Source organism: Dinoponera quadriceps, unplaced genomic scaffold, assembly GCF_001313825.1.
Source record: "Dinoponera quadriceps isolate SergipeBrazil2010 unplaced genomic scaffold, ASM131382v1 scaffold1872, whole genome shotgun sequence".
NCBI lineage: Eukaryota > Metazoa > Arthropoda > Insecta > Hymenoptera > Formicidae > Dinoponera > Dinoponera quadriceps.
In genome coordinates, this window is record NW_014555944.1 from 1,029,833 (window position 1) to 1,043,088 (window position 13,256).

At 50.7% G+C, this 13,256-nt stretch overlaps 2 protein-coding genes across 4 annotated transcripts in view; one reads left to right on the top strand and one right to left on the bottom strand.

The window, feature by feature from the left end:
• The window catches only part of LOC106745947 (RING finger protein 17-like), a 170,070-nt gene that overhangs the window by 98,931 nt on the left and 57,883 nt on the right, over nt 1-13,256 (top strand). The gene's annotated exons all lie outside the window — the stretch shown is intronic.
• LOC106745951 overlaps nt 1-13,256 on the bottom strand; it is a 62,643-nt gene that overhangs the window by 4,611 nt on the left and 44,776 nt on the right. The window contains exon 2 of the mRNA XM_014622009.1: nt 10,086-10,283. Within this exon, the coding sequence (XP_014477495.1) occupies nt 10,086-10,283 (198 nt within the window). The remainder of the gene's footprint in view (nt 1-10,085; nt 10,284-13,256) is intronic.

Sequence of the window (13,256 nt, forward strand, 5' to 3'; positions counted from 1 at the left end):
GTTGTTCGCGAGCCGGGGACAAGACGGGATGTTATATCGACGCAAAACTGTTTAGACAGGTATACCCGCGCTCGAAACAAAACCAAGCGCCTCCTCTCCTTGTAATTGCTGAGGAGTTCTTCAGTGCCGGTAAAATTGGAGAGCGACGACTACGCGCGCGTAGAAACGAACGCCAACGACATTCACCCTTAACCCTTTGCACTCGAAGTTTTTTTTCATTCATATTACCAGCAACTCGAAGCAATTGGAGCAGTGGAAAGATCATATTCACATATAAGTAAATGATATGCGCATTAAAAGAAGTCATTGTTGTATGTTATTGTTTTTTAAATTTTGTTAATTTGTTAATAGTTGTTAATAGTTTGTTTTAAGTTTGAAGACAAATTTTAAATGGCTCCGCTCCGGAGCCCTCGAGTGCAAAGGGTTAATAATACGTCGCCATTAGCCGATCCGCAGGGCGCTCCTAATGGAGTGGAGTTTCACTTTATATATTTCATTATTAATTAACTCCGAATCGTCGAGTGACAGTTTTTCGACCACTTTTCGAGACTTCCCTCCGGGGATCAGAGCAAATCCGAGGGCTAATCTCAGGAGAGGATGTCTCGGAAAATGCCGGGAGAAACACATCGCTCTTATTCCACGCGATGTTGAAAATCAAAAAATAGCTTTACAAACGATTTCACGCGTTTCTTGATCATTGACGGGGAAATTCAGGTTTCGTTGCTTTCGACGATGCGAGCGCGCCTCTGTCTCGGATTCGTGCGAGACGAAGTTTTGCGCGATTTATGGCCGTGGAAACGACGTTTTCCGTCCATACACTCGGGGCGCGGTCCCATTCGCGTAGTTAACGAAGTAGTTCTCTTAATAAGCGGCGACCCTCTTTGAAACTTCCTTCAGCAATCGGAGAAAATACCGGTTGCCGCTGGTACGTACGATCCATGCAGCGGGTACTTCTTAGCATTATTTTAAGGGGGGGGGGGGCGATTCCGTTCTTGGGAATTTTACGCGTTGGCACGCGACCAAAGTCCCTGTCTCTCTCTCCTTCCTCCACGCGTACGACGAGACTGGTCTTGTTATCTTTACCGCCGAGAGACTCCGGCGCGCGTAATCTTATAAAATCTCCCGCGTCTCCCTTTCGGAAGTAAAACACGAATCTTCAAAATCAAGGCTCGCCGCACCGTCGCGAAGCTAAACGCCGTACGTCGCTCTTGGAAACGCCGCGGGCTGCTCGGCTGTTTCTCTTCGCCGTTTTACTTAACTTTTCCACGGGACTTCTTACCGAGATTTGTTTCGCCTGGCTGACCCTGCGCGCCTCGCACAACGATCGAGCGGAATCAAGGGGATCGTATTTTCCCGGAGGGGACTCACGACCCCGCCCGATGAAACATTTTCGAAAAATACCCCGCGACACGTACGTCGCATTTCGTATTTCCTCCGGGAGCGGGAAATCATTCATCGAGCGGAGACAGTTCTCATGCGCGCGCTCGAGGTGAAACAACGGAGTCATCGATTGCGTTCGCACGAGCGATTGTTTCGATATTATTGTCCCTTCTCGGGCAAAAGCGCTCCTCTTCGGCAGCGCCGTAACGACGGCTACCTTCTTTTTTGCGTTCCTCCGAGTCGTGCGAGAGCACGAGACGCGGAGTCGATATTCCTCGCGAAACAAAATCGCGAGCTCTCCTCCGGGGACGTATCAGACGGTGCAATGAAAAGTTCACGTAGTGACTTAGATCGCGCGCTGGGGAAACTTCTGTCTCGAATTACTGAAGCAGAATAAATAAGCAAAACGGGGGTGTACACGAACCAGTCTCTCTCTCTCTTTCTCTCTGTTTATCCTGCCTTATTTCCCTTCATCTCCAACCGTCTTTCTTCTTCGCTTCTTCCGCCGTGTAGGAACTCCTAACGAGTACCAACGATAATAGACACCCCTTCCCCCGGTCGTTCCTCCTTGACGTTATTATTATCACCGACAATTACGAGGACATCGAGGACCTGTCGCACAGGATTACCTCTTCCGCCTCGCTTTCGCCTCAACCGAGCGGCGAGTCGTCAGCGAAGGGGAAGACTACAACCCCGTCATCCTCTTTCCGTCTCTTCGCGAAGCAGATAGTGGCGGTCTCGCGTAGTCTACGAAGGACTTCCATTACACACATGACGGGAATATTCTCCTCGCCTAGGAAAGGGACGGAACTCGCTGCTTACATCCAAGATTCAAAGTTCGGCTCGCTCGTAGTCGCACGTAGTAACGTCGTGACACCGGCAAGGCGACGTTCGCGCAGCCGTCAAGGGCGTTGATTAACCCTTTGCAAGGCGAGAGACGTGTAATTACCTAACGACTTATCCGAGATAACCCGACCGTTGATCCAAAGCGTTGCGCGGCGAAACTCGTGCCGCGCTCGCTCTGCTCGCGCGCGCGTCTACGCATTGAGCGCTTAAATGCCGGGACGCGCCTTGTGCACTTGGCAGGCGACGACGAACGTCGATACCTGACGTGTGGGAGGCGCGGTCGCTTTGTGCAGGTAACACAGGTGTCAGGTGAGCGGAGGAGCGCGCACGGGCGCATCTCGTCTCTCGGCATTTCCGCCGATTAATCCGGGATATATTCAGACCGTTTGCACAGAAGGCGAGAGAGAGAGAGAGAGAGCCGAGATCTTTCTTCCTCCTTAGCACACTTGTCGGGCAAGCGGGAACGCATTCGGAACGAGGTACCGTCTTACGCAAGGACGCTCTTCGGGATGATCGAAGCTGAGCTCCGCCGCGTGTATCGAGGCACGCCGGAAGGACTGCGAATCCCACGAAAGCGATCGAGCACCTGTGATTATCGAGCTGTTTGTTTACACTTCGGACGCGCTCGCTTCCACGGCCGAGATGATGTATTAACCCTTTCAGCGCGTTCCGATATGCGCCGTTAAATCGCACGTGCCGGAAAATTAACGGAGAGTTCGGCGTGTCCCCCCTCTCTTTCACGCATCCAGAGGCGACGGGGGACAGTTGTCGACTAGCCCTTTGGAATTTCAAATGCCAAGTGGACGAAGTCGTGTCGCTCGACGGAGTCTCGGCGAGCCGACTCGACGCATCGTTTACAAATCACTCGTGGCGAAACCGGAAGTGTAAAGCGTCTTCGCAGACAGTCGGAAGAAGGACAATGTCCTCGGCGATATCGGCGCGCATCCGTCTAACGTTTTTCAATCGCCGTCGCCTTGGCAATCCTCGCAATCGCAACCGGCGAATCTGCCGTTCGCGAGAAGCGAACGAAGGGCGGAAGCTTCGACGTCTACATGATCCACGATCGCGGTCTCTCTCTCTCTCTCTCTCTTTCCCTCTCGTCTCGTCGCCGTTGCAGCGCGCCGGTATCCGTCTTCCTCTCTTTTACGTCTCATCGTGCCAGCCATCGTCATAAAGTCAGCCAGGCGTACGGGACGAGGTTCGTTGCAAGTACCCTCCACCCCGCATTGTTCCTCCGTCCGTCTCCCTCCATTGCACTCACGGTCCACCGCCCCCGATGTACGCCCCTCTGTGTCTCTCCCTTACACGTTACTACCTCTCTCTCTCCCTCTCGTCCTCACCCCGCGCACATTCCTCCCTTCCATTGTCCGTATGTCATGAAATGCGCGTAAAGACGTACCTGGTTAGGTTCGCGCGGGGAAGCGAGAAAACGCGAGAAGAGCGCGAAAGGAAGAAGGAGGGAGGCGAGAAAGAGGGAGCGCGAAAAGGAGCGGGACGCAGCTCGGTCCCGTATTCTCGCTCTCTTCCTCTCCTTCCTCCCCTCCTCCTGCTCTTCCTCCACCACCCCGTCACCCTGATCCCGCTCTCCTCCCGGTCGGTTCACCCGCGCAGTTCGCTCCCGCAGGAACTACCGTGACATCGAGAAGAGCGTCGGTCCTGGGTTCGCCCGGGGTTGGACTATTTCATTATCCTACCCGAGAGTGGTGCACCGGGGAGGGAGGGTAGTCCGCGACCCTTCGGGAGATTGAGAACCGTTAAGTCAATGAGATAAGTTTACGTTACCATATTGATTCCACGTCGCCACCCTTTCCTTCTCCCTCCGGAGTTTACCGCACTTCAGCTCTCTCTCTCTCTCTCTCCTCTATACCGGAAACGAACGACGTTTGTTCCCGCGGAATGCGCTCTCGTCCTTCACACTCGTCAACGGAGGTCCTTTGTCGGACACACTTTCGTCTCTTTTTCACGCTGTTTATCGTACGGACGCGTGTGCAGATCTCGAGTAACTCAGACTGCTATTTTATATCTCGTATTCCCGCCTCGAAAATGTATTCTGTCTCGCGTAATAAGTATTTCCCTCCCCTTGTTTTGCCTCTTTTTCTCTCTTCCTCCGCCTGCTCACTTTTTCTTCCCCACCTTCTCTCCACCGGGCGCTCCCGCTACTTTCCATCGCGCCATCGCTCTTCCGCTCACCCTCGCCGCACGATTCTTCCCCATCGACTCGCGTTCCCTTTGCGCCCAACAACAACGCTTCGGTGCGGCGTAATCAGCCCTTGTCGGAAGGGTGCCACGGTAGTTAGCCAACAGCGGAGTTTACGATAGAACGACGTCGCCGTAAATTCCTCGTGCATTGTTTGGGAATTTGCGAGCGCTAATCGGTCCTCGTCATGTCGACGAAAGGCGCGCCGTCGACCTCGTAGTTGGCGACGTAGACGTCGCCGTCGTTGTCGCATCGTTGCCGGCTGCCGCTTCAAGATTGACGCCGGCGAAGGTTCCCGACCGTCGTCGATGGATATTCGCGGAATTTCACACTGGCGCCCTGGCAAATTTCTCAAATTCACGGCTTATCATCGCGCTGCACATTTATCGGATCGCTCCCGGGGAGGGGTGGCTGTATCGATCATTTCTTCACGGAGCCCTCCCAATTCATATTTCAATATTGGAGGAAGATTCCTGTCCGTATCAACTCCCGTGCCGTACTTGAGAGAATCGCATACTTTCAAGGGGCGGTAATTGGCATTGTTCGTTTGGTAAATAAACGTTGAGATAAGTTAGTGAACGCCGAGGACTCGGCGAGAGCTCGGATGTTAACGCGGAGCCGAAATTGCCGACTCGCCGCGGTCGGTTCGCGGCTTTCGGAGCCGCTGAATATCTTGATATCCGGAAACGTCGGCGGCCGCTCGGCGGAATAACGGATTCACTTATAATCGATACACATTTATCATTGCCATTATCGCGGCCGCTCGTAATAATAAAGCACGCGATTTAAACGCGGCAACACGTTCTCGCGCCGGTTACAGAGAGCCCGCCGCTGGGCGCCGATCGATTTAATCGCGCGACGGAATGCGTTTAACACGTTATCAAATAATCAGATCTCGCGGCACAATGGTCGGCGGATTAACCGCCGTATATTATTCGCGTTTCCACGTCACGGGTGTGAATCCTCTCTGGTCGAAGCGCCAAAGGTAAACGGTCCCTCCGAAGCTTCACGTGAGAGAACCACCCCCCCCCCGTCCCCTCTTCCAACGGAAACGCTCTCGGCGTGTACTTACACACTGTCATATTTAATTTAGTGTGCGAATTTTACGCGCACCGCTCGGCCCCGCTTATGCGCGTGCACGCTTATAAATCCCGGCCGGCCGACGTTTTCCATCGCGTGTTACGTGTACACGCAGGGGTTGCAGCTTCTTCGTTCTACGCACCTGCGTATCTTCCTGCCTGCCTACCTACGTACACGTAGCTACCCTCCGTTGGCGCGATGTGCAAACTCCATTATAGGAATTTTCCCCCCGAACGCGAAGGCTGCAAATATTTTACGATCGATCGGCTAAAAAGGGAGAGAAGCGCGCCGGCCGGCGTCGCCCTCCGGCAAGGGCGTCCGAGGGAAATCGCCGGATTCCTCTCACCCGCTCTCTCGTTACGATAGGTCAGCGTTCGAAATTGCGCCGTGAGTCTGCGATGAAGGAAGCCTTCAGGAAGAGGGAAGGGGACGGACACGACCAAATGACATAAATCGCGCTCAAGGAGGTTGTAAGGCGAATTGAGTTCGATAAGAATCCGATGAAGCTTTCACTATGTGCACAATCAAATATTATCCAACTCGTGCAATTAGATAAAGATCGGCCATTCGAGAGCTTGAGATATCTATAATTGAAGTTGACACTTTTTATACGCGTTCCTTGAGATTAGCTGGTTTTCATTTCTATCTTTGATATCTCCTTTTAAACTGAAAATTAATTTTGGATGTAGCCGCTATAATATTAAAGGTCACAATATGCGGGCGTTGTACACAAATTTCCGAATTATTGACTATTCTGTTTTGAAAATGCGAAAGTGTAAAATTCATAACTTATGATAATACTCAAAATACACATGCACATACGTACATATACACGTGTTTAAACACTTGTATATCTCTTTCTATTATCTGTGCGTCTCTATTAGATCAAACGATGCATAAACGTAGCATAGCATTAATAAAGAAAAATCAAAGGTAATATTTATAATATTGTGTATATATGCAGTTACCTCGATTTCGTTTCAAATTAACATTTATTATTTAGGTAGTGAAATAACTATATAGGGACGTAAGTCGCGTGAGAAATACTAAATGTCCCCCTTGACGCATTACTGAAAATACGAAACTGAGCCTTACAACCTCCTTAATGCGTCGCGACCGCACGCGTTTTCAAACGGCGATAAGGGCATCGTGGTAACGCGAAAATAAGCTCCGCTTAGGAATGCGCCGTTAATTCCGTCCTTGGCGTTCCGCCTGCGCTCGGCGCTGCGAGCTTTGGCGATTCGTGCACGGTATGTGTGCTTTCTCTTAATTTTCGAACGCAAATTCTGCGCGCGCCGGCGCGACCACCTCTGCTTTCGCCTCGCGTAATGCATACACGTCGCGGATTATCTCATGTATATTCATTAAAAGGAGAAACAAAAAACGAGAGAGAGAAAGAGAGAAAGAGAGAGGAGGGGGAGTTGTTAATTGGTGCGTCTATCGGATGCGCATCTATTTCGTATGATTTATAGTGTAAATTCTCCCCTCGAAACAAAGGAGCGCCTTTCCGGAAGAAAGCTGTATCCACCGGTGAAGTCGAGATTAATAGCGTTTCTCGTTCAGCCGTCCTGACGTGAATTTACGACGCTACTAATGCAGTTACCTTAAAGTAATGATTTTGAAAACCGAAAGCGTCGCGACTACCGCCCTTTTCGATCCGCGTGCGCGGCATAAGGGAGAAGGTAGCAGAGAGGTAGAGAGAGAGAGAGAGAGAGAGAGAGAGACCGACGAGAAAATACTAGACCGGTACGTTACACGTAATTTACGCGACGCGTTAATTGACAGAGGCCCATTTGTGCGGGCGGCTTGTTACTTATTTAAGACCATTAACGTCACGCGGCAATGTAACGTTACCCTTCGGAGGACGATCGTCACGATGAATTTCTCGCGAGATTCTCTCGGCCGAGCGAGTCTCGCTTCCGCGATTGATTGTTACATCGTCGCGGTAGTTTGAACAGAGTCAGCCTATAGAACAATGATAAGTTCACGGAACAATCCCGAGGTCCTAAGCGACCTCTTAAGCCGCTTATCGACAAACCCCCCACTGTTTTCCGCTTAATTCAAACGGAGTTCACCCGTTAAAGCTCCTAATTCTCTCTGAGACTTGTTGACGAAGCCGGATCGCTCTGACTCGCACGGCGAATCCGCGCTTTCCACCGTGTTAACAGTCGCGACGCCGTTCCTGATCGTTTTTACAACGTGCCGATCCAAATTCAGATTTGATTGTAGCTTAATGAACGGCCGATAGGAAGCGCCAATGAAACGAGGTAAAAGATACACGGAGAAAGATTTTTTTGGGGGTTTGACGAAATTTCTTTAATTGAAACAAATTTCTCTCTCGGAGTGGAGCAAACAAGCGAATGTTTGATTCAACAAACAGGATTGTTTTTAGTTTCTCAAACAATAAATATCTTTTACGTCAAATGACAGATATCTTTTGTATTGTTAGAAGCAATAAATTATTTGAAAGAAATAACACTACGTTAGAAAAATATTAAAAGAAAATAATTCTTTTTGTTTCGGTGGGACAATATTTGGCATATGATACAAATAAATTTTTTTCCTGGAAACGAAATATTTTCTCTAAATAACGCTGTTTTTTTTTCTATGAAACCGCATGGTTTGACTGTAGTGAAACAACAACAGTTTCACTCAAACAAAATGATATTTGATATTAAATCATGTTGTTTATGTTAAACAATCCCAAGTAAAACGAACACGTGTACTAAATCCGAATAAATCTCATTCCCCGTGTACATGCGCCTGGAATTGTATTTATTCACCGCGTACCATTGTTAATTCGATCATTAGTTAAAGTTTCGTGCAATCAAGGGAAGTCGACGGGACAGTCAGAGCGCGTTACAGATGCCGACAAACTTTTCCCGAGGCGGTGGAGAAAAATCAGCGCGCCGAGAATGATGGAGCTTTCGGGGAAACGTTAGGGGAACGCGCGTGCGAAGGAACGAACTGGCGATTACGTCCCTTCTTGTTTCGGTCTGAAAAGAGGTCGGCGAGGAAAGTCGCGGAGGAGGTACGACGAATGTCGGTAAAATTGCGAGAAGCTCCGCGCCGCGCCCGGGCGTACCACTATTCGACGAGTTCCTCGGTTTGAGCACGCCCGCTTTATGCGATTGCGGGAACGAGGCGGGAAAGGTAAGAAGTGGATAGAAGATAAGTTATTGCTCGTCGAGGTATGCGGCTACGTATTTCCTTATACTTCCGCCCGGCATCCTCCGCCCCTTCTCATTCCTTCGGCGTCTATTGTCGGCGGGATTACCGTTGAAGGGTGTTCATGAACGCTGTGGTATTGCGCGCTCGTCGTCGCCGTCGTTCGTCTAGATTTAAATCCCATCAATTTGCGGCCAGCAAATCTTATATAATCACAGCTGGCAAAGCGTATCGCTCCGACTTGACGTTTTATTCGCATCAGCAGCCTGCCTTCTCTTCCTCGACGCGCCTACGCGTCGCCCCGCCGCTTCATCTCCGGGGAATAGTTATACGAGGTGTTCTCTGGCTAACGGTACCACCCTCACTCCCGGATGTCACGGATCTCGCGATCGATTCCTGCCCGATCTTACGTCGACGAGCGTCGATTTTTTCTCACGGACATGCCGCGAAATCGTTCCAAGTTCTAGGCGCGATTTTACTCGCTTATGGATCAGCACGGGGGATGATCGATCCGTCGTCGTTTGTCGGCGCGAAATTAACAGCGAAAGCAACCGAAATCAATCGACGATTTCTGAGTGAAGAAATCATCAAGCATTTCTATTTTTCCGTCGCACCCCCTGAATTACCGTCGACGCGCGCCGGGACACCTTGTATACCACGCTTGTATCAGCGTAGCACGAAACGACCAAGATCCATGGTGTCTCCCTCCGGTCTCTCCGCGTACGGAGCCTCGTTCCCGAAGATGATGATCCCATGAATGAATATTAGATTCTTCGGGCTTAACGCGCAATTGCATACCACTCGCGGATTCGACGGCATTTTTCGTCCTTCCCGGGCGAAACAGGACACGTCACTCCGGGTGGTGTTTTAAAGAAAGGGTCGATTCCACGCGTGCCTCCCGCGTTCCCGGCATTTCTCACAGTCTGGCACCGCCGAGCGTGAAATGTTTTACGGAAGACGCGATCGACGGAGTCAATCCACGCACCGACCACGCCACTTGCCCGCTTGCTTCGTCATATCGCTCGTTTTCTCCATTTTCTTATTCTCTCTTTCGAGTCTCTCGGCGGGCCTGAATCATCCGCGAAGTCCCTTTTCATATTTATCCCCCATGTGCAACACGATCGATCAGGCGCCCACGCGTCCGCTCGATCTCGAAAGAGCGACGAAAGTCCGGGAGAGACGAACGGGGTAGGCGGTGTGACAAGTGAGAACGGGGGAAGGAGGGTTGATAAACGGAGGAGAGAAAGAGGTTAGAAAGACAGATTCCAGAAGCTCTGTACACAGTGGGGAGGGTGTGAAAGAAAAGGGGGACGGGTGAAGGGAGGCGAGGGCTGTTGCATCGGCCGGATTGTGCCGACAAGCGGCGCTCACTCACAAAGGGATAAGTTTGCGCGAGATGATCTTGTCTACGTACCGGGTATCGATTTACCGAGATCGAGGTACTCCCGCACAGACGGGCTCAGGAATCCGGGCGGTACCGCCGGCGCCTCGTTCGTGGGATTGTTCCTCTCGTCTACGGGATCGGCATCGTAGTAATAGTCGTCTTCGGCGGGGTCGAGCGGCTTCGCCCGCTTCGACACCTTGCTGCTCCGACCGCCGCCACGCGCACCGCCTGTGAAAGCAAGCTTCAGTTGTGAAGACCGCCTCTAATGATCGCACAGAGCGTAAAGCTCGACGACGGGGCAAGGGGGAAGAGGGTGGGAAGACCCTGCTGGACCCGCCGTATTATCCTGTAGAGTTTGCAGCAGCCCGAGACACACCTCGGCGTCACGGCGCTCCGAAATCGCACGTTCCGTCGATTCGGGAGTTTTTCCGACGACGAGCCACGAATCAAATTTATCGAGCTCCGAGAGCGCGAGTCAGTTCATTATTCCACGACCGCTGACCTGGCATTCCGAGAGCCCGTCGATACACGTGTGTAATCACGTCGGGAATTTGCGGTATTCGTGAGAGAGAGCGCCGAGATATATTTTCATTCAGCCAGAAGCCAATCCGTGGAATTAACGGCTCTGTTATTCTTTCAATCATACATTTCCGTTCACATTATCAAAGAAAATCATTCGTACGACCGAGGTTCTACTGTTATTCCCTACCTGACGAACCCCGCGTGTGAGAGGCGACGGTGCAGGAGGATGAAGAGGGGGAGGGGGCGAGAGAGGGTCGGCGAGCTGAAAGAAGCGTCGCGCTGCCTCCGGGGGCTCGGTCATTTGAGCAATCTGAAATTTAAATCATTTGAAAATGCAGCCGACCGTTCGTCCTTCCGTCACGAGGTGGTTCCCGGAAGGAAACAAATTTTTACAGTCTCTTTCATTCATGCGGAGGAACATTTAATCGATGTTATACACGCCGCGTTGTTTTTTCCTCCGGGGGAAAACCGCGTAATGCCACGCGCGCTGTACAGAACACGCATACCGCCGGTATTTGCGTTCCAGATGTGCCACGTCCGACGGAGACGCCTATGTATATATATATATATATATATATATATATATATATATATACATATATATACATTGCAGGTTCTCGCTGAATATTAATACGTCGGTCGGGAGATTTTCGCCGAAATCCGCGGCGTTTCCTCGGGGAAACGCCGAGGAATTCGCTTGTTGCTGCGTAAACGGCCGCCGCGTGCGGGAGTACGTCTTTGCCGAATGTCGAATTTTCAGGCACGTCAAACACTCGATAAACTTTCCGGTGATTCTCGACGGGGGAGTATAGGAGAAAGCCGGCCTCGCGAGCTCGCTTGCTCGCTGGCTCGGCGAAAAATGGCTTTCAAACGGCACGTCTCGTCTCGCAAAATTCATTAGCGCGCCCTCCCCGTTAATTCCGACGGAGTTGACGCCGGCTAACGTCGCGGATCACGTCAAGCGTGTGTCTACGAATCGTGAATAACGCGGTGAAGTATCGGTCGACGCGCCACCGCAAAACTTCGCCGGTCCCATTCGTCCGTAGGTGTTTAGCCCGCGAAACTTTGCGCCGCCCGCGCCGTGAATGGACGAAGTTTCGCGCCGGGGACTGGGTCAAGTCTGGGGAAACCTTGGGAGCCCGGTTCTTTGGAATGAAAGTAAAGCGCGCTAATACGAGCGGCGGAAGTTGTGCCGGAAATGGCAGAACCGCGTAATAGCGCGGAGTGTATCGAAAATAATCGGCCGGATATTCGGAGGAGCGCCGATTTCTTGATTAAGGCGAATCTCAGAATAAACACACGAGTCGAAACGTTGGTTCTGTGTTGAATCACTTTAATTCTACCACATCGTAAGAACTAAGGCAGCGAAAGAAAAAAAGAGAATCTCCGATTCTAATAATATAGCTCACCTACTTTGATTCTGACGATGTCTGCAAATTCCGTTTCTGCCGGTTTTCGAGGTAGATTAGACTGTTTTCAAGGTGGCGTTAAAATGTTTAAGTCGTAGAATTAAAGGTTCAAGAAAGAAATTAACAAATGTAATATTGTCGAAGCAGGTATTTAGTCATTTATACATCATTTAAATAGACACAAACTATTTTTGAGAGCGTTCATACGAATTTAATAATCGAGATATCGAGAGCATTTGTAGCTTCAGGATAGCATTGAAATGAAATCTGTAGAGTTAAACGTTCAAGGAGGAAGTTAACGCATATATGACACAATATTATCGATATAATATTGTCAAGGCTTTTGCTGCTATTTTAATACTTGCAAGTGTTGTCTTAACATTTACACATTTTTAAATAGCGACTTGACGCAAAATGTTCAGGTGACATAAACACGATGTATCGAAAGCAACGCCCGGCTGTGTTACGAATTCCACGCCGGAATTTTAACAAGGATCTACCGATCTTAACACAAGTACAAAACTTCACCGTGGGGAGGAAACGGAGATGCGGGAATCCGAGCAGCTGTAAGCGACTATTAGCGCGAGATTATCAGAGTCAAGCCTCTCGCAGAGCCGCGCGCAAAACACACGAGCGAACCCGCGGCCGGCGCGATAAACTCGACCGTAATCACGTCGCGAATCCTTAGTAGGATGTATTATTTTACGTTGCGATGGCGCGCTCGTGGAGTAACACGCTATTTGATGCGCGCGACGGAAGGCGGGCAGGATCCGTATTCATCCTGTTTGATGCCGCCGCTGCGTCCGTGCCGCGGAAGCTAATTAATGGCTCATCGACGAGGCGAACTTTATGCGTCAAAACGCCGCGGATTAATTCGCGAGCCGGGACAACGCATATCCGTACGTATGTGGGATTTGCAATCAGACGCGCGCGAAACATGCGAGGGGCTACGCGCACGTGTCCGTTGCTGCCGGTCGCGCGTGAAGCGCGATTTTAATGTTACGCGGCCCGAAAACGCTCACTGTAAATAATATTAAATAACGCGATATATATCTCGCGGGTCGGACCAGCGCTGTTTAGTGAGCCCCAACGTGTGTAATAAAATATGCTCCCTCCCCTCCCCCAACCCTACCCTCGCTTTTTCGGTGACGATGTCGCGAGCGAGCGCGGGTGCACGCGCTTCCATAACGCCGCGACGAATAATCGTTACGGTAGTGGAAATTTACGCGCCCCGAACGAGAGCACATTCCTTATCGGGCTCTCATTGTTT